Source organism: Oncorhynchus clarkii, chromosome 3, assembly GCF_045791955.1.
Source record: "Oncorhynchus clarkii lewisi isolate Uvic-CL-2024 chromosome 3, UVic_Ocla_1.0, whole genome shotgun sequence".
Classification (NCBI taxonomy): Eukaryota; Metazoa; Chordata; class Actinopteri; order Salmoniformes; family Salmonidae; genus Oncorhynchus; species Oncorhynchus clarkii.
Window position 1 is genome coordinate 46,638,862 of NC_092149.1, and position 20,701 is coordinate 46,659,562.

At 42.7% G+C, this 20,701-nt stretch overlaps 1 protein-coding gene across 1 annotated transcript in view; it reads left to right on the forward strand.

The window, feature by feature from the left end:
• LOC139396198 (transmembrane protein with EGF-like and two follistatin-like domains 2a) overlaps positions 1-20,701 on the forward strand; it is a 180,910-nt gene that overhangs the window by 127,736 nt on the left and 32,473 nt on the right. The window contains exon 5 of the mRNA XM_071143331.1: positions 18,906-19,002. Within this exon, the coding sequence (XP_070999432.1) occupies positions 18,906-19,002 (97 nt within the window). The remainder of the gene's footprint in view (positions 1-18,905; positions 19,003-20,701) is intronic.

Here is a 20,701-nt window from a genome sequence, read left to right on the forward strand (position 1 = left end):
AAGCACCTTTGGCAGCGATAAAGCCTCGAGTCTTCTTGGGTATGATGCTACAAGATTGGTACACCTGTATTTGCTACAAGCTTGCACACCGACTCTTTTCTCTGTATATGTCAATGATGTTGCTCTTGCTGCTGGTGATTATCTGATCCACCTCTACGCAGACAACACCATTCTGTATACACCTGGCCCTTCTTTGGACACTGTGCTAACAAACCTCCAAACGAGCTTCAACACTCATACAACACTCATTCCGTGGCCTCCAACTGCTTTTCAATGCTAGTAAAACTAAGTGCATGCTCTTCAACCGATTGCTGCCCACACCTTCCCACCCGAATAGCATCACTACTCTGGACGGTTCTGACTTAGAATATGTGGACAACTACAAACACATAGGTGTCTGGTTAGACTGTAAATTATCCTTCCAGACTCACATTAAACATCTCCAATCCAAAATTAAATCTAGAATCGGCTTCCTATTTCACAACAACACCTCCTTCCCTCATGCTGCCAAACATACCCTCGTAAAACTGACTATCCTATCGATCATTGACTTCGGCGATGTCATTTACAAAATAGCCCCCAACACTCTACTCAGCAAACTGGATCTAGTCTATCACAGTGCCATCCATTTTATCACCAAAGCCTGGAATGGGGAGCGTAGCTGCACAGCTATTTTCACGTCTCTCCAGACATGTTTGATCAGGTTTAAGTCCGGGCTCTGGCTGGGCCATTCAAGGACATTCAGACATTTGTACCAAAGCCATTCCTGCATTGTCTTGGCTATGTGCTTAGGGCCGTTGTCTAGTTGGAAGGTGAACCTTCACCTCAGTCTGAGATCTGAGTGCTCTGGAGCAGATTTTCATCAAAGATCTCTCTGTACTTTGCTCCATTCATCTTTCCCTCAATCCTGGCTAGTCTCCCAGCCCCTGCTTCTGCCTTTTGGCAAACTCCAAGCGGACTGTCATGTGCCTTTTACCGAGGAGTGGATTCCGTCTGGCCACTCTACCAGAAAGGTCTGATTGGTGGAGTCCTGCAGAGATGGTTGTCCTTTTGGAAGGTTCTCCCATCTCCACAGAGGAAATCTGGAGCTCTGTCAGAGTGACTATTGAGTTCTAGGTCACCTACCTGACTAAGTCCCTTCTCCCCCGATTGCTCAGTTTGGCCGGGTGGCCAGTTATAGGAAGGGTCTTGGGGGTTTCATACTTCTTCCATTTAAGAGTGATGGAGGCCACTGTGTTCTTGGGGACATTCAATGCTGCATAAAAAATGTTGGTACCCTTCCAGAGATCTGTGCCTTGACACAATCCTGTCTCAGAGCTGTACGGACAATTCTTTCGACCTCATGGCTTGGTTTTTGTTTTTTCAACTGTGGGACCTTATATAGACAGGCGTGTGCCTTTCAAAATCATGTTCAATCAATTGAATTTACCACATGTTGACCCCAATCAAGTTGTAGAAACATCTCAAGGATGATCAATGGAAACAGGATGCACCTGAGCTCAATTCCGAGTTTCATAGCAAAGGGTCTGACTACTTATGTTTAGAATTTTTTTAAACAAGTTATTTTTTTCATTTCACCTCACCAATTTGGGCTATTTTGTGTATGTCCATTACATGAAATCCAAATAAAAATTAATTTAAATGACAGTTTGTAATCAAACAAAATAGAAAAACGCCAAGGGGGATGAATACTTTTGCAAGGCACTGTAGCTAACTGCCAGTCTTTTGTTTAGACATGAGTTGTTAACCTGTCTAGGAATGGAACCTCGTTCCGCTAGCGGAACCCCCCCCCCCCCCCCCCCCCCCCCCGCAACAGCTAGTGAAATTGCAGGGCGCCAAGTTCAAAACAACAAAAATCTCACAATTAAAATTCCTCAAGCATACAAGTATTTTACACCATTTTAAAGATAAAATTCTCGTTAATCCATCCACAGTGTCTGATTTCAAAAAGGATTTACAGCGAAAGCACCACAAACGATTATGCTAGGTCACCACCAAGCCACAGAAAAACACAGAGAGGAGTCACAAAAAGCAGAAATAGAGATAATGTTTTGTTTGATAATGTTCATATTTATATAAAAAAATCAGAGTTTACATTGGCGCGTTACGTTCAGTAGTTCTAAAACATGCGGTGATGTTGCAGAGAGCTACATCAATTAACAGAAATACTCATAATAAACATTGATAAAGATACGACTATTATACATGGAACTTTAGATAAACTTCTCCTTAATGCAACCGCTGTGTCAGATTTCAAAAAAACATTACGGAGAAAGCAAACCATGCAATAATCTGAGTACAGCCTTTAGACAACAAAGCAGCCAAAAAGATATTGGGTAGTCAACATTATTTAGAAATAGCATTTTAAATATTCACTTACCTTTGATATTCTTCATGGAATCAATCTTTAGGATGTTTTTACCATAAAACGTCATTAATGTTCCAACCGGACAATTCCTTTGTCTGTACAAATTAAGTGGAACGTAGCTACCTTTCACGTGAGCGTGCCAGATCACTCTGTCAAAGAGCCCTTATGAGCCCCTCCTTTAGAGTAGAATCCTCAAAACAGGTTCTAAATACTGTTGACATCTAGTGGAAGCCTTGGGAAGTGAAACATAACTAATATCACCCTTTATCTTCAATGGGGGCTGAGTTGAAAAACTACAAACCTCAGATTTCCCAGTTCCTGGTTGGATTTTTCCTCAGGTTTTTGCCTGCCATATGAGTTACCTTATACTCACAGACATCATTCAAACAGTTTTAGAAACTTTAGAGTTTGTGTGTGTAGATACGTAGTTCTGTCAATGTCCAGGATGAGCATGTTTGGCTGTGTGCATACATCCACTTGGACAAGAATGAGTATGTGTTTCTGCTCAACATATTTTGCTCTCTATCCATCTGCTGGCATAGAGAGTGAGAGCAGAATGCTCTTCTGCAGTGAGGAGCAGTGGTGCACAGATTGATAAACAGAGCAGCATGCTCCCTTCCCAAATCTGGGTTGCCTCCCAAATGGCACCCTGTTCCCTGTATAGTGCACTACTTTTGAACGGAGCCCAATTCAAACTGGGTAACCCAGTTGTCAAACCTGTTCCCACTGTACTGGTGTTAGCTACCTGTCATGGACTCATGGTCATTTTGGTTATTTTGGAGGGGAAAGGGGATTGTGAGAATGTACAGTATCAGGCAAAATGTCTGGTTTTGTAGCAGTAGCACCAATTACTGTGTATTTACACACAGTATGTCATTTGACAGAATATTGCATGTTGGGTAATGACTCATGCATGTTGGGTAATTACTAAGGAAAGATCAAAGACTGAAATAGATGATGAAACATATTGCTTTGAGGATTTCACATTCTGTTATTTGGAAAATGTAACGCCTCACTGGGTGAGCAATTGCACAACTAGCCTATTGAAAACCTTCATTCTTTGGAGCAATATGCAACATAACAATTCTCTAACTACAGTAAACAAAGTTGTTTTTCATGATATATACTCAGTGACAGTTTATTAGGTACACCTGCACAAAAATGTTTTGCTCCTAAAGACAGTGAGTCACATGGCCGTGGCTTGCTATTTAAAGCAGTCAGACAGGCATCGAGTCATTCAAATCAAATCAAATCATTCAGCTACTGTTCGATTGAACATTTGAATTGGCAAAACGAGGGACCTTAACGACTTTGAGCGTGGTATGATCGTCGGTGCCAGGCGCACCGTGTCCAGTATCTCAGAAATGGCCGACTTCCTGGGCTTTTCACACACGACACTGTGTAGGGTTTACCGAGAATGATGCGAAAAACAAAATACATCAGCGGCAGTCCTGTGGGTTAAAACAGCTTGTCGGTGAGAGGTCGACTGGGTGGTCCCGGCAACGCTGGAGAGGAAGGCTCTGGCAGCGCTGGACTGAGGAGCTCTGGCGCCTCAGGAATGAGGGGCTCTGGAGCCTCTGGACTGAGGGGCGGGAGCTCTGGCAGCCCCGAACAGGCGGGAGACTCCGGCTGAGCTGGAGAGGAGGAAGGCTTTAGCAGCGCCGGAGAGGCGGGAGACTCCGGCAGCGCTGGAGAGGAGGAAGGCTCCGGCAGCGCTGGACAGGCAGGAGCACCTGCAAGGATGAGACGGAGAGACAGCCTGGTGCAGCACCGAGCCTGCCCAACCTTACCCGGTTGAATGGTCCCGGTCGCCATGCCAGTGCGGCGAGGTGGAACAGCCCGCACTGGGCTATGCAGGCGAACCGGGGACACCGTGCGCAAGGCTGGTGCCATGTAAGCCGGCCCAAGGAGACGCACTGGAGACCAGATGCGTAGAGCCGGCTTCATGGCACTTGGCTCGATGCCCACTCTAGCCTGGCCGATACACAGAGCTGGAATGTACCGCACCGGGCTATGCACCCGCACTGGGGACACCGTGCGCTCCAAAGCATAACACGGTGCCTGCCCGGTCTCTCTAGCCCTCCGGTAAGCACAGGAAGTTGGCACAGGTCTCCTACCTGGCTTCGCCATACTTCCTGTGTGCCCCCCTCCAATAAATTTTTCGGGCTGCCTCTCAGGCTTCCTTGCCAGCCGTGTTCCCTCATATCGCCGGCTCCTCTCTCCGGCTGCCTCTGCTCTCCTAGCTGCCTCCACATGTTCCCATGGAAGGCGATCCTTTCCCGCCACGATCTCCTCCCATGTGTAGCAACCCTTGCCATCCAATACATCGTCCCATGTCCATTCCTCTTTGCGCCGCTGTTGCTGTTGCCTGTTACCACGCCGCTTGGTCCTGTTGTGGTGGGTGATTCTGTAACGGTTTTCTTGAGTCGAAAGAGAGGCGGACCAAAACGCAGCGTGGTTATTATTCATGGTTCTTTAATAAAGAAACTATACATGAATAGACTAACAAAACAAGAAATGTGAAAAAACAAAACAGCCCTATCTGGTGCAAACACAGAGACGGGAACAATCACCCACCAAACAGGCTACCTAAATATGGTTCCCAATCAGAGACAATGACTAACACCTGCCTCTGATTGAGAACCATATCAGGCCAAACACAGAAACAGATAAACTAGACACACAACATAGAATGCCCACTCAGATCACACCCTGACCAAACAAAACATAGAAACATACAAAGCAAACTATGGTCAGGGTGTGACACCGTAGAAGAAAGTGTCACTGTCTACTAAGGCTAAGCGATGAATAAGTATTTTTTCTAATCATCTTATCAGTATTCCTTTGCACGCCTTGTTGGGGAGTGATTGTTGTCAGTTCGTGATTGGGTAGTGCTCCGGCATGAGAATAACCCATTTAATAGTCTAACACTGTCAACATTAGGCTCTTGGGGTCCCTCAATGGATTTAATTGTCATTGTAGGGTTTAGGATAAAGACAGATCCAATCCATTGCACCGCGTGTAGGCAGGCCTGTATTTCAAGCAAATTTTCAACACCCGTCTCTGGATAATATTCAATGGTTAACTCTCGAAGGGCCACACATGGTTTACTGCTGTATGACGTTTTTCCACTCTGTTTCAGATTAATTAAAACAACAAAAAAGCTTAAACGTGTCACCAAATGTGACATTTGCGCTTGGCCTTTTTAGGTGCTGTACCAATAGCATATAAACCAATGCCACAAACCAATGACACTGTCATATATAATGTATACATGTCTCCTTTTATGAAAATAGAAGCTAGAGATGGTTGACGGTTCTTTTCCATAGAAATTCAACATTCCTCACCCTACCTGTGGGATATTTACAAGTTTTGTGTTTCCCTTTCGCCTCTCATCAAATCCCTTAATAGTATCATTATTTACATTGCAGTCATTACCGCCATGTCTCGTATTCTTTGTCATTTTTCTCATCCCTGTCATTGCTTCTGTCGCCCTTGACTTGCTTTTGAGAATTCAGGCAAGGCCATTTGGCTGCTGGTAAGAAGAAAACAAATGAAACATTTGAATCTGGACTTCAGTGATATCATCTTTTTCGATATCAATGTCCATTATGTTTATGGATTGTTTGACTGTGGCCTCTATTCATATGCGCATGGGCCCTGTGTGCCACTTTCACAGATTCAATGATTAGGGGCACTAGGCTGTTGATAATGTCATTTTGATAGATTCTTTTAATCGTTTAATTGTCGGTGCAAGTCTTCTAATAATGGATCATCTCTCAGTGCAGGCAGATTATGGTTCAGAGAGTGAATAGTCCTCCATTCCCTATAGTTCATGATGACGTTGTCCCTAGACACTATCAATGATCTCGACAACTGCTATATGATTTCCTGTATCAAAATAAAATGTATTTGTCACATACAGTGTACAGCAGGTATAAAAGGTGCAGAAAAATGCTTATGTGCTAGCTCCCTCAACAATGCAGTACATTCATCAATGATCAGTAATAACAATGAAAAGAGTCAAGTAAAAAATAACAAGTAATGGTAATAATGGACTATATTTACAAATATATAGTGGGTAGAGAAATCAATAGTGTATATTAGAACAGCAGCGTTGACTGTGTGCAGTCTGTGTATGAGTTTTGTGTGTGTGTGTGTGTGTTTGTTTGTAAGGGTTGGATGTGTGGGTAGCAGTGGAGGCTTCTCAGAGGAGGAAGGGGAAGACCATCTTCCTCAGTGAATTTCATAAAAAAATAAATTGTGAAATATTTAAAAAAGTTATCCTTTTTTAGATAAAACTATACTAAATCTATTCATGTCACCAAATAATTGATTGAAACACACTGTTTTGCAATGAAGGTTTACAGTAGGCTTAGGGGCATTCTGTAATATAGCCCAATGGTGTAGCTGGAGGACAGTTACATTTTGTCCGCCTCTGGGTACATTGACTTCAATACAAAACCTACGAGGCTCATGGTTCTCACCCACTTCCATAGACTTACACAGTAATTATGACAAGTTCCGGAGAACATCCTCCAACATATCAGAGCTCTTGCAGCATGAACTGACATGTTGTCCAACCAATTAAAGGATCAGAGAATGAATCTAGTACTGAAAGCATAAGCTAGAGCTAGTTAGCACTGCAGTGCATAAAACGTGGTGAGTAGTTGACTAAAAGAGAGACAATAGTTGAATAGTTTTGAATAAATTAATTTCTTCCAAAATTAAGGAGAAATAATATATATATTTTACTTTCACTTAACTAGAAAATGCAGCTATCTAGTTTAGCCTACTCAAACACCTGGCTCAAACAGAGACATATGCTATGTTAACTAGCTGGCTATGGCTATCCAACACTAGAAATCTTCCAAGTCAAGGTAAGCTTTTGGTTTTATTACTCTTTTGCCACCGATGTAACTGCTAAACTGCTTTCTGACTGTACACTGTACTGCATGATTGTAGCTGGTTTTGTATGGGTTCGCTAACACGTTAGTTCTAGTAGCTACAGTATATTTACTTTGACATGGCAACAATATGCTGCTCCCGCTATGTCCTCTTGTGTTCATTCTGTGTCTTCTTGACCTGCAGTTTCTCCCCCAGCACTCTCTCTCTCCCTCTCTGTGTGACTGTGTGTTTGGAGACAGGTGTGCTGGAGTCAGAGCAGGTCCCTAGTAGCTGCAACTCGTTTCATAATCAAGACCTCTACAAATACTCAGTCCACATCCACTCTGCCAGATCGTAATCTCTGCTCAGTCAGTTCATGCTTCTAGCTATTTATGATTATTCAAGATCCTGTTACTCTGCTGTGCCAGCTTCCCTGCCTGACGCTGTTTATCCTCTCATTGCAGTTTACCGCTCTGTCTCTGGCTCCTGTCTCCCGTTCCACATCTCACCACCCTACTTCCCTGTTCTGGATTTAGCTCACCACCACTACCTTGGATTCCCCTCCAGACTTGTTTACCCAGTTCTACCCAGCTCACTCCAACCTCAGTCTCCACATTTGGTTTACTACAACTCATCCGAGCTTCCCTGGATCTACACTCCATATCTTCCTGTGTTACAATAAATATCTTGGTTCATTCATCCCTATTTCCTCGTCTGAGTCTGCTCTTGGATTCCCCTGTGTCGCTCCGCCTAACAAATATAGGCTGTGTGTAGTGGTTAGCGGTCATGGTTATGAAGGTTTGGCTTGGAAAGGTTTTTTTGCCTGGTCACAGCTGATGTGTTGTGCACTGAAGTCCACACACAAAGGGAAAAGGTGAAAGGAGGAGAGCACTTAGATAGTTATAAAGACAACGAGCAAAGATTATGCTGTTTTTATGTGGCTGCTATGAAAGTGAACTGTTTGCATGTGATCTGGGGTGTATTCATTCCACCGATTCTGTTGAAAAACATTTCTTAAATGGAGGAAAATGGAATGAAACGGGGAGAAACATACCTGAATTTGTCCAATAGCAACTGTTGGACTAATGATTATACCCTAGATCAGCTTGATGCAGGCAAGAGTGTGCAAGGCGATATTGAATGTGTCAGTCTGTCACCTTGATTACTCAAAATTCCCTTGATGTGTGCACCTATGTTGTAAACTTTTCATAGGCTAGGTTGTAGCCGTAACCTATCAATGTTACATTGAGCTGGTTGAATGGAATAGGAATGACTGTCATCCTATATGTTGTAATAGAAATAAGGCAATGCTCATAAAAAAATTACAATCCTCCCTCATCTTAAATGGCACCGACCGCCACTTGTGGATAGTCCGTGCAAATCATTTCTAAGGTACATATGTGACTCGTTTCAGGAAACTAGGCGTATGTCGCTTGTCACTACTTCACAGGAGAGCTATTTGAACTTCAACTTTTTTTTTTATCAAAATGCATTTCTGGGCAGAAATGTGCCTTAATAACAAACTTGTATGCCATCTGAAAATACGAATACATTTGTTAAATGATGTGCCTAGTTTGTTCAGCCACAGAAAAAGTAAGTAACCTTCCCACTAGCCATGATTGGCTGAGATAATGAGTGGACTGGACATGCCAAAATATGAGTTTGGATTGGTCTGCCATGTTGCAATTTTCTGTCCATAACAGCTAGTCAGTATGTGTAGGGAATCCTTTCTAACACGGCTTTTTTCAAAGATATAATGTAGTAAAACTGCAGAAGTGTTACTCTCCACTTTCTGGAGGACAGTTTTGAAATCAGTGGAATTAGAGTATGATAGCTAAGGAGGTGGAGAAAATTCTGCCATTTAATTGCAAATATGTAGACGGAGTCGAAAAGAGAACACACAGAAGGCTGTTGTGTAAAACACGTGTCTCCGGATTACATCTTCAAACTAAGGGCAACCATGGCATCCGTGTCCATCCATGTATAACATAGTCTAGCTAGCTACATTTTCAGATATTTCACATTTCCAATTTTGTCAGAAAGTCATTTTTCATTTTAAGTTAATGTGTATTGTTAGCTAGCTAACATTAGCTGGCTGGCTAGCTAGCTAATGTTACATGTATGATCTGTGTGGTAATATTATTGGTATCTCAGAGCCATTTGCATTTCTAGTTATGGCCTAATGTAAGATAGCTAACATTGAACCTGGTTGGTTAGTTACCTGCAGATTCATGCAGGATAGTAATGTTATGAGTTGGGATTATGGTTCATTGTTCAGCTAGCTAGCTAAAGACTCTACGCAAGTAAGACACTACGCAAGTAACTATTTCAATAGAATGTTCATGATGTCACTGCGACAACTGTCGATAGACATATCAGGGAAATTCGCTTTGGCTATCTACTCTGATTTCAAAGCACTGTCGTCTAAGTGTGCCAGAGTATAGATTAACTGACAAATGTATGTATGCTCAACACCCATTGAATATGGCCGGTGTCAGTAAACTTTGTCAAAAAAAGCGTAATTAAATTGTTGCCAGCAGCACAGTTGCAGTCACCAACGCTCTGGAAAACATAAAAATAGCCTAACCATGTCTGCTAGCTCGAGTAAAATGGTCAGTGAGCTGTTCTTTCATTTCTGTCTGGAAGTAGCTAGGAAGCTAGCCAATGTTAGCCAGTTCGCTTGGGCGCTTGATTGATGTTGTTAGGTCAGAACGTTCGGATCAACCCTACTCCCCGACCAGAACGTCCAGTGTGCGAACGGACAATCTGAAAACTCTGAGTTTACGAATGCCCAGAGCACACTCTGGCATTCCAGATTAAATTAACGAACATACTCGTAGTATAAACCAGCCTTTAGTCTTGAAATCGTTGGTTGTTTACTACATAGCCTCACATGTGAATCCTTAAAGAGATGGGTGGGGCTAAAGCTTAAGAGGGTGTGAGCGATGCAGAATGGGTGTAGACAAAGGGCTCTCCAGTGGGTGTACCAAAACCATTTTCTCAAAAGTGAACTTTGTAAATTTATCAAATCTTAAAGCAGAATTACTTTCCCATTGTTCCTGTACTGTATGATATACCATTTTCTAGCTCTATCTACTTTATCCAATGTAAAAAGCACAATTTCAAATGTATAAGACCAAATCAGGCATTTGATCATGCGGTATTCCAGGTCGGGGGGAAATCTTGAGGGTTTGTACATTCCTACAATGACACCATGGGTAGTTTATCATAAAAGATACTCCTCCACCTTTGTTTTTCCTGCAAAGTAATTTTTTCCTGTCCATGCGATGTACAGAAAACCCTGCAGGCTGTATAGCCACCAATTGCACCTTGCCATTTAGCGAAATCTCAGTAAAACTGATTAACTATCTCTCTGGTAGGAAATGCATGCTCTAATATACTAGGAAGTGGAGGGTGCTTTGCCCTTCTCCTTAGTCTGACTAGAATGCCAGCTCTACTACCTATTCTGTGTCTTTTTGCGAGGACTCCTGTGATGAATGGAATTGCTTTGGATATTCAATACAAAGCTTCCAGGTTTGGAAAGTCGAATTTGTGGAAAGTAATCCCTGATTTGATGTCCAGACCAGATGTGCTTGTCGGTCATAGGAAATAATAATAGAAACTTTCAAATAAAGTAAAAATGAAAAAAACTAAGGGGTCTTGGTTACCTAACAGATACAGTAACTAGAGCTGAACTGACTGTGGTAGCTACTAGCTAGCTAGTTCATTCGCTTCAGACAGAACTTCAGTCCAGACAGGATGAAACATGAAATGCATTAGCTAACGTTACATGACAGTTGCACTACTAACTCAGCACAATAAATATGTTTTTCTGTTAAGTCAAACATCTATTGCCTTGCCAGCTACATCAGTCAAATAAAGAGTAGCCAGTTTCTGCCCAACTTGGAGAAAAAGTACAACACACACAGACAACAGCCGCATGCTCTGTGGTGTCCTCTCGGTTCTAAATCCACTCGGCTGAAACTGCCAAACAGCCTACCCGACCGCTCTGAGGCGTCCGCATGGTCCTAAAGCACACCGGAGCCTCTTTTTTTATCAGAGAACATTAATAAAACTGGATGGGGGGCAAAAATACAATTTCAGAATGTAGGGGGGTCATATCAACTTCCTTTTTTTGTTTGTAGCATGTTCATTTAAGGAGTTTTGTTTCTTTTACATTTAAAGGGTAACTCTCAAACCCAATGTCAGTCTTTGCCCAACTCCTTAAACTGTATTCAGTTGACAAGTTGGGGGGAATTGCTCATGAACACTGCTCAAAAAAATAAAGGGAACACTAAAATAACACATCCTAGATCTGAATGAATGAAATATTCTTATTAAATACTTTTTTCTTTACATAGTTGAATGTGCTGACAACAAAATCACACAAAAAATTATCAATGGAAGTCAAATTTATCAGCCCATGGAGGTCTGGATTTGGAGTCACACTCAAAATTAAAGTGGAAAACCACACTACAGGCTGATCCAACTTTGATGTAATGTCCTTAAAACAAGTCAAAATGAGGCTCAGTAGTGTGTGTGGCCTCCACGTGCCTGTATGACCTCCCTACAACGCCTGGGCATACTCCTGATGAGGTGGCGGATGGTCTCCTGAGGGATCTCCTCCCAGACCTGGACTAAAGCATCCGCCAAGTCCTGGACAGTCTGTGGTGCAACGTGGCGTTGGTGGATGGAGCGAGACATGATGTCCCAGATGTGCTCAATAGGATTCAGGTCTGGGGAACGTACAGGCCAGTCTATAGTATCAATGCCTTCCTCTTGCAGGAACTGCTGACACACTCCAGCCACATGAGGTCTAGCATTGTCTTACATTAGGAGGAACCCAGGGCCAACCGCACCAGCATATGGTCTCACAAGGGGTCTGAGGATCTCATCTCGGTACCTAATGGCAGTCAGGCTAGCTCTGGCGAGCACATGGAGGGCTGTGCGGCCCCCCAAAGAAATGCCACCCCACACCATGACTGACCCACCGCCAAACCGGTCATGCTGGAGGATGTTGCAGGCAGCAGAACGTTCTCCACGGCATCTCCAGACTGTCACGTCTGTCATATGTGCTCAGTGTGAACCTGCTTTCACCTGTGAAGAACACAGGGCGCCAGTGGTGAATTTGCCAATTTTGGTGTTCTCTGGCAAATGCCAAACATCCTGCACGGTGTTGGGCCGTAAGGACAACCTCCACCTGTGGATGTCGGGCCCTCATACCACCCTCATGGAGTTTGTTTCTGACTGTTTGAGCAGACATGCACATTTGTGGCCTGCTGGAGGTCATTTTGCAGGGCTCTGGCAGTGCTCCTCCTGCTCCTCCTTGCACAAAGGCGAAGGTAGCGGTTGTTGCCCTCCTACGACCTCCTCCACGTCTCCTGATGTACTGGCCTGTCTCCTGGTAGCGCCTCCATGCTCTGGACACTACGCTGACAGACACAGCAAACCTTCTTGCCACAGCTCGCATTGATGTCCCATCCTGGATGAGCTGCACTATCTGAGCCACTTGTGTGGGTTGTAGACTTCGTCTCATGCTACCACTAGAGTGAAAGCACCGCCAGCATTCAAAAGTGACCAAAACATCAGCCAGGAAGCCTAGGAACTGAGAAGTGGTCTGTGGTTATCACCTGCAGAACCACTCCTTTATTGGGGGTGTCTTGCTAATTGCCTATAATTTCCACCTGTTGTCTATTCCATTTGCACAACAGCATGTGACATTTATTGTCAATCAGTGTTGCTTCCTAAGTTTGATTTCACAGAAGTGTGATTTGACTTGGAGTTACATTGTGTTGTTTAAGTGTTCCCTTTATTTGTTTGAGCAGTGTATATACATTTTGTGGTGGGTAAACATAGTTGTACCTAATCCCAACTTCCTCACCAAAGCAGACGTACCAGAAGTCCAATGGCTGGCTCTGATATTAAAATGATGTGCATCGCAAGCAAATAAGGATCTGGTCAGTGAGCTCATAGTGGTAAGGTGCCAAGTTATTGACATCTATTGCCAATAATTCCCCATGGGGTGCAAAAAAATATCTTTGAAATGTGGACTCACATTTACTGTAGTATTGTGTTGGTAAAAAACGTACAATCACATTGAAAATGAAAATTAGCGGCTCAATTAGATTCAAACCGCATTGAAGTATTTACGCAGTAGCTCTTTTTCCAATGGTAAAATTAACTCACAGATTGGATTTGGGTACTGTATAAAAACCTACAACTACGACCCCTCTCAAAGGTATGCTTTCACTTTTCTGAGTTAGACATGTGTGGGCACGGGTTAAATATTGTAAATAAAGGATTTGAAAATATATACATCTGCCCCATATGAGCAAACTGTCTTTGCGGATTTTGCCACCAATCAATGGTTAGGAAAAAAAATACAACAAGTCAACATTGTCATCTATTTCTTGTTATGATGGATGCAGCTACGAATATAAACGTGTTATCCTTATAGCCCGTTTTTGTTCTTCTTTTTTTTCCCATAAAAGCACATCGATGTGTATGAAACGGAATATTATGTAACGTCGGTAGTCTAGTCAAGGAAGAAAGGGAGGATGCACTCCACTTACCAAGACCATTGCCAAATACGGCACGCTGTCACATGCTTTTGTAGTAAGCCTTGAGGTGGCACCACCCAAAACATCTAGAAGAGGGTGTATTTCAAAACTTGAGGTGACATAGATGCACCTTATCAAGGTGCCTCTACATCACGATTTCAATGGTAGAGTCGGACTGTTAGGGGCAAAAAGAGCTAGATTACTAGTAAGAGAATATAACTATATAACTTTTGCTTCTTTTTTTTTTTTTCATGAAAGTTACTCTTTAAGGAGGATTTTTGCTATAGGTAACCACAATCTGCAATATCAATTGAGTGGGAAACAGGGGTTTGTGTATGTACTGCAATGCCAGTTTGGTTCAATTGATGTCTTGCACATCGCTTATCAAAACTATATACTTGCCAGTATAAGTATTGAAAGTGGCATGCAGTCTTTTTACGTTACAGTCATCAAGCTCTACTGAGTTAAAAGGAAATTAGGATCAACCAGTAATAACAGTGAAGCATATGGTTTACTCCATTCTGAAAGCTGCATTGTCCTAGTGACCACACACCAGCAACAGTCCATTATCCAAAGCACCGTGTGTGTGTGTGTGTGTGTGTGTGCTTCCATGTGCCATTTCCCTCTCTGTGTTTGTAACCAAGGTCGCTCTTGAAACACTGTTTTTTAGAGGTGTGTGGGCTTCATTCATCATCCCTGTGATAGGTGCTGCTGGAGTGCCCTAAATCTCCATCTCTCTCTCATTCTCACTCTCTCCCTCGGTCTCGGTTGAGAGAGGGGTCTTGGTCAGTGTGGGGAGCTCTATTACTGAGAACAAAATCAAACTGTACCATACATCTCTTATCTGTTGCGTACCATTTATTCGTCGCTCTCTTTATTTCTCTCTCTCCCCCTTTCTCGCTCCATCTTTGTTCTCCGTCTTTGGCTCCCCCTTTGGGTCTTTGGAAAAGATTGATTGTACGTTTGATGTATTTGTATGCGTGTTACTATAATAAAAATACAACATTTGTGTAAATACATTTTCAGTTATGAGTTTCCATGGTTAAGCCTGGGCAGTATATCCTGCTCCTCCTCCGTTCCTCCTCCTGTCCTTCTCTCCTCTTCTCTTTTTTCAATAAGTGTCACATTGCATGAGCTTACACTCTTGTATGTTTTTTATATACTACATGCAACATTTCTGTTATTACTATGATCCAAGTGCATTGAAATTTCATATGCCCCATGCATGTGAGACCTTATTAGACTTAGCTTACACTCTTGCATGTTTTTTTATAATACATTTCTGTTATGTGTAATTGTTAACCACCCATTTAAGTCAGTTATTACAGGAATCTATGAATCTTGTAAGTGTTGCAAAAAATATTTTGAAGTGCTACTATTTGCTATTTGCTAAGTTCCAGGTAGAACATAAGAATTCTTCTGTTTCTTTTCCAAATGGGGCGCTGGTCAGCTTCTGGTTCCAATCAATACAGTGTGATGTGAAGAGTACAAACAGGGCATTGTTACAGTCAGTACCTTCCTGTGTCTCCTGATTCCTGGGATGAGTAGACCGGAACAGGGGAGATGTTGTGTAGTGTTGCAACCAAAATAATCGGGATATGGGGACTTGGGAGGAAAGAGGGTAAAGCACTGCCTGTTGTCCCAAGTCACTTTGTCATTTTACTGAGTGTAGGGTGGGTGGGGAGAGGGGTAGGTGGGTGTTGGGGGTATTTGTGTAGTGTGTGTGCGTGCGCATGTGTGTGTGTGGATGGTTGTGTGTGTGTGAGAGAGGTGAGGTGAAGCGTTTGGGTAAGGGATGCAGTTTAAAATACAGCTTCAGTATGACATGTATTCATGTTTTATACAACAGAGAATATGTAAGACAGGCTGAAATGAGGTGTTTTTGCAATCAGCAGTCAATCATGTCAATTCAACCTGGATAAGAAAATTCACAGAATAATTGAACTGTCAACTTCAAGTCTAATGAAACCTCATTTGAACACTTGAATGCAACTCACATGTTCTAAATCAATTGTATGATATATCCTTTTGTAAACTATTTTGCATATTTTCTCTGGTTTGAACTTGCAGTTGGTATTGTTATATTGTTACTGTATGTAGTACTGCTTTGGGATTCAAGCTGCTTTTTGCTGTTTAAGAGAATGGAGGCTCACCTTACCTTCTGGAGAGACCTAAAGTATAGAATAGTCCCATGAATACAGAATGGACACCTTTTCTTGCCTGACTGGGTTATAATCTTCACAGAGACAGGGACAGAGAGAAAGCGTTTTAAGCATTCAGGATGTGTGTTTGTTTGTGTCTGTGCTCTGCCAAGACCTAAGGGCAAAGACACAGGTTCAAACAAAAATGGAGGAATGGAGAGGAATTTTCAAACTGTCACTGCAAGGAAACTTTATTTTCTTGTTTTTGCCAATCTTTTTCTCCTTTCTACTGGTGTGTTAGGACTTCAGGCACATGCATTTACATGGTCAGAACCAATACTGAGATCAACAAAACAAGGAAAGAATTATAACCTAAACAAGGCTTGATTTAACATTGAGAAAGTGCTATCCAGACAATACCAGACTAAATAGGCACTGAAACAGTCAGAAAAAAGGGTCACAAACCAAAGCACCAATCGGACCGAATACAGTATATACAAGAGTAGACAAAAAAATAACTAACCAGACAAATATGAATGGATGTACGATCATGATGTAGGGATTGATACATTTTTCACAAGGGAAAACCAAGTCTAAAATGTCAAAGTGGAAATTACAAACTTCTGAAGCCTTTTTAAATCTGTATTGCAGGAAAGTTCTCCTGCAACAGGGAGATCAAATTAAGATAAAACAAAGTGCTTACCAGACCAAATTTGCATGAGAGTAGACAAACCAAAGCACTACCCAGCAAACATGTTCACATGGTCACGTTGTAGGCCCAATGCGGGTTAGAACATTGGACCCATGACGTTTGCCACATTAGGTCGATGCGCCTTTGCTCATCGGCTCCTTTTTGGCCCCAAGGTAGATGGCCCCAAGGGCATCCCTCACTTTGCCTGAAATAAGCTGCCTATCCATTATTGTATCAGAAAGACAATGTTGTTACTATCATATACGCTGAGTGTATAAATCATTCGAAGTGTACAAAACATTCATGACATACGGTGTCTTCATAAATTCAATCTGGAGTGCGATCGTAAATTCAGAGCGTTGTCAGATTTTCAGTTCGTAAATTCAGAGCATTTCGCTCTCGGAGCGTTCAGAGAGTACGCTGGACCATCTGGCCGAGGAGTAGGGTTAATCCGAGCGTTCTGACCTCACAACAGCAGTCAAGCACCCAAGTTAACTGGCAAACGTTGGCTAGCTTGTTAGCTACTTCCAGACACAAATGAGAGAACACCTCACTTTGACCATGTTGCTCTCGCAGGCTAGCTAGCTAGCTAGCTGACAGGTTTTTGGCTTGGCTAGCTAGCTAGCTGGGTAATGTTTTTGTTTGAAAAATGCATTTGGACACTGAGATTTCACCTGGCTGTCAGTTGCTGATCTTCTGAGAACAATTTGAAGAGTTGCCTGAAGCCTGTTAGGAATCAGAGATGGAGGAATACAGTAGTGCTGAGGCAGAGGGCTGGTAGTGAGGACGACAGGCTACATACTATCCTGAACTTTGTGCTGTGAGCTCTCTGAGCTGCTGAGGCATCACCCAAGTGTGTGCTACACAGAGTGGAACAGAAGTTCAGTGGCTAAAAGAGTCAGGTTGGTTCCCAGACTTGCCCTCTACAAGATCATCAGCAGACTCCATCACCGTCATCCAACATCCTCTGACCAGATCTCTCCTCTCAAGCCAAGAACTGACCCTCTACATCTTCAGAGGAAGCACATTTCAAAGAGTTGGCCTCTATTGGTTGACCTATCATGAAATATTGCTTGTTTGTTTTTTGCTCTTGAAGCACTTTGATATTCTATGAAAAGCTATATAGAAATCAAGTTAATTATGAATTATTATTACAACAGTAATAGGCTGACCAGGTGAATCCAGCTGAAAGCTATGCTCTCTTATTGATGTCACTTGAAGATGAAAGGGAGGAGACAGGTTAAAGAAGGATTTTTAAGCCAAACATGTACGAGTGTAGACAAACCAAACCACTAATCAGACCAAACATGTACAAGAGTCGGCAAAACAAATAGTGAACGAACCAAAACAAGGACAACGCTTCATGAAATTAACACTAAAACTGACTTACCAGTTCAAAATAGGACAAACCAGGTCAAACAGGCACTAAACCAGATGAAAGCTAGACTAAAAACCAGGATTATCCAGTCCAAAGATTATTTACAAACACCACAAGGCAACAACTCAAGGTAGGGGGTAAATGAAGGATGCGAAACAAGGGATTCTCTGAGGGATGCTTTTTTCCCCGCCTGGCGACTGATGAGTTGTGGCTATGCACCGACCGGTAGGGGCATTTGACCTCCATAAGCTCACAGGCAACCAGAAAGCATTCTAGTCTTGCCACCTACAGCCGGTGGCTCCCTAACACACCGAATCTTTTTTTTTATGATGGAATAAAGGAGAGACTCTAGAAATATCAGCAGGGATTTCAGGCGGCAGGGATAGAGACAGGGAGGGATGGAGAAAGGGAAAGAAGGGATGGAAGGAAGGAAAGTAGGAATCAAAGTGACCGTACGGGCTGATTGTTGGATAGGGTGGCTGTAGAGGCACTTGAGACGTCTGACTTCGGTTGCTAGTGGTCACAGTAACATTTTGTGATTGAGGAATTGTGAGATTGTGGTTTTAGTGTTTCTGGGGGAAGTAAACTTATTGAAACACTGTGTGTATATATATATATATGTGTGTCTGTAGGGGCCTTATAAGGGCCTGTGAAGTTGTGGGTTTGATTCCTGCATGCGGCCACTGATACGTTGGTTAAATGACCATATCGTTATTGTGTGTATGTTTGTTAAGCAAGAGGGGTTTAACTGGCTGCATGCTTAGCTATTTTGAAAACAGCAAAAATAAATCAAATACAATACATTGATCAAATAAATAAAGTTTGACGTTAGATCTGTTAGACTTATGTCTCTGTTTCCATCTCTTGCTCTCTCTCTCAGGGGGTGAGGGGTCAGCGGAGACTGGGCAGAAGGAGACGTCTACCTGTGACATCTGCCAGTTTGGGGCGGAGTGCGATGTGGACGCAGAGGACGTATGGTGAGTAAACATCAGGGTTAGTGCACAGTTTGCCAACTCATTTAGGAGTCATAACAGTAACCGTAGTACATACTCAGTGGCCTTGTAGATAGTGTCCACCCTGAGTTAGGAAGGTTTGGAGTTTAACCCCCAGTAGAGTCATACGAACTGTCACAGGTGGGATCTGAATCCTGTTTTCCCACAGGAGAAACCAACGTCATTACCATTAAACCATTTTGAATTCGCAGGCAGGGCTACCTCATCATGAGACCATGAGAAACCATGTACCTGACTACGCTACACAAATAGGCCAACTTAAAAAATGGGACCCAATGCATCTCTGCTTGGCACTCATGGATTGGGGTTGAACAAACAAATGAATGCATATATTTTTGTGTCTTGTCACATTTTATGCAACCCTTCATTTCCTCTAATGGGACACCTTTTTGATTGGCAACACTTTTCACTGCACATATTTTAACCATAGTTCAACCTCATTGACTTTGTCAGATCCTTCCCCCCCCCAATTTCGACCTTGTCTTATTGCTGAAAATCCCCAATGGGCACGGGAGAGCCGAAGGTGGAATCATGTGTCCTCCTGACCCGCCTAACTGCGCTCCTTAAAACCTGCCAGCTTAAACTGGAAACCAGATGCACCAATGTGTCAGAGAAAACACCATTTAACTGGCGACCCGGGGTCAGCCTGCAGGCACCCGACCCGCCACAAGGAGTCACTAGAGTGCGATTAGCAAAGTAAAGACCCCCATCTAAAGCCTCCCCTTACCCGGAAGACACTGGCTCAATTGTGTGCCATCCTATGGGGCTCCTGGCCATAGCTGGTTGTGGCACAGCCCGGGAATGAACCCGGGTCTATAGTAACGCCTCTAGTGCCTTAGACTGCTGTGCCACTCGGGAGGCCCAGAGTGAGAAAGACCGATGTATAACACACATTTCTTTGTGAATTTGGTTGGGTCGCCCGAAAAGTTACATATTGCAAAATTCTAGTATAAGTATACAGAATAAGAATATATGAGCAGTATGTCTATTAGGACTTTTCCCATTTAGTTGACTGGTCGATTGTTTGGTCAATAAACTGTTGGTCGATCAAGATTTCTTTAGTCGAGCAGTAGCAAAAAATATATAAATAAAATCATGGTGTACAAGACACTTGTCTGATTTGTGCCTGTCTGAGTGGAGTAATTCATTGTGGAGGCCATAGGGATGGCACAGTCCATCACTCTAAGATATGCTATTGAAATTGTATATGGTTACATTATGTAAAAACAATGGTGCAACGCTTATAAAAATGATATTTTATAACAGATGCACTTTCTCCAACGGTGGATAGTGGTTGCTGTCCACTGTTCTGAAACACATCAGTGCGCTGTTGAAGTGGCACATTTTCCTAGACCATGTTGCTATGTGCATCTTTGCAAAGGTAACCAGTAACGAGAACAATGCTGTGGAGGCAGCAGTGGAGTTAGGAGATGAGAAAACAGCCTTTGCCTTAATTGTCTGAGAAAAGTGAGGAGAGAGGAAACCAACTTAATTAGGTCTATAATCAATAGCCTAACTGTTAAATGTGCCTGGCTTTATAAATCATCCATATACAGTACCAGTCAAAAGTTTGGACACACCGACTCGTTCAAGAGTTTCTTTATTTTACCTGTTTTCTACATTGTAGAATAATAGTGAAGACGTCAAAACTATGAAATAACAA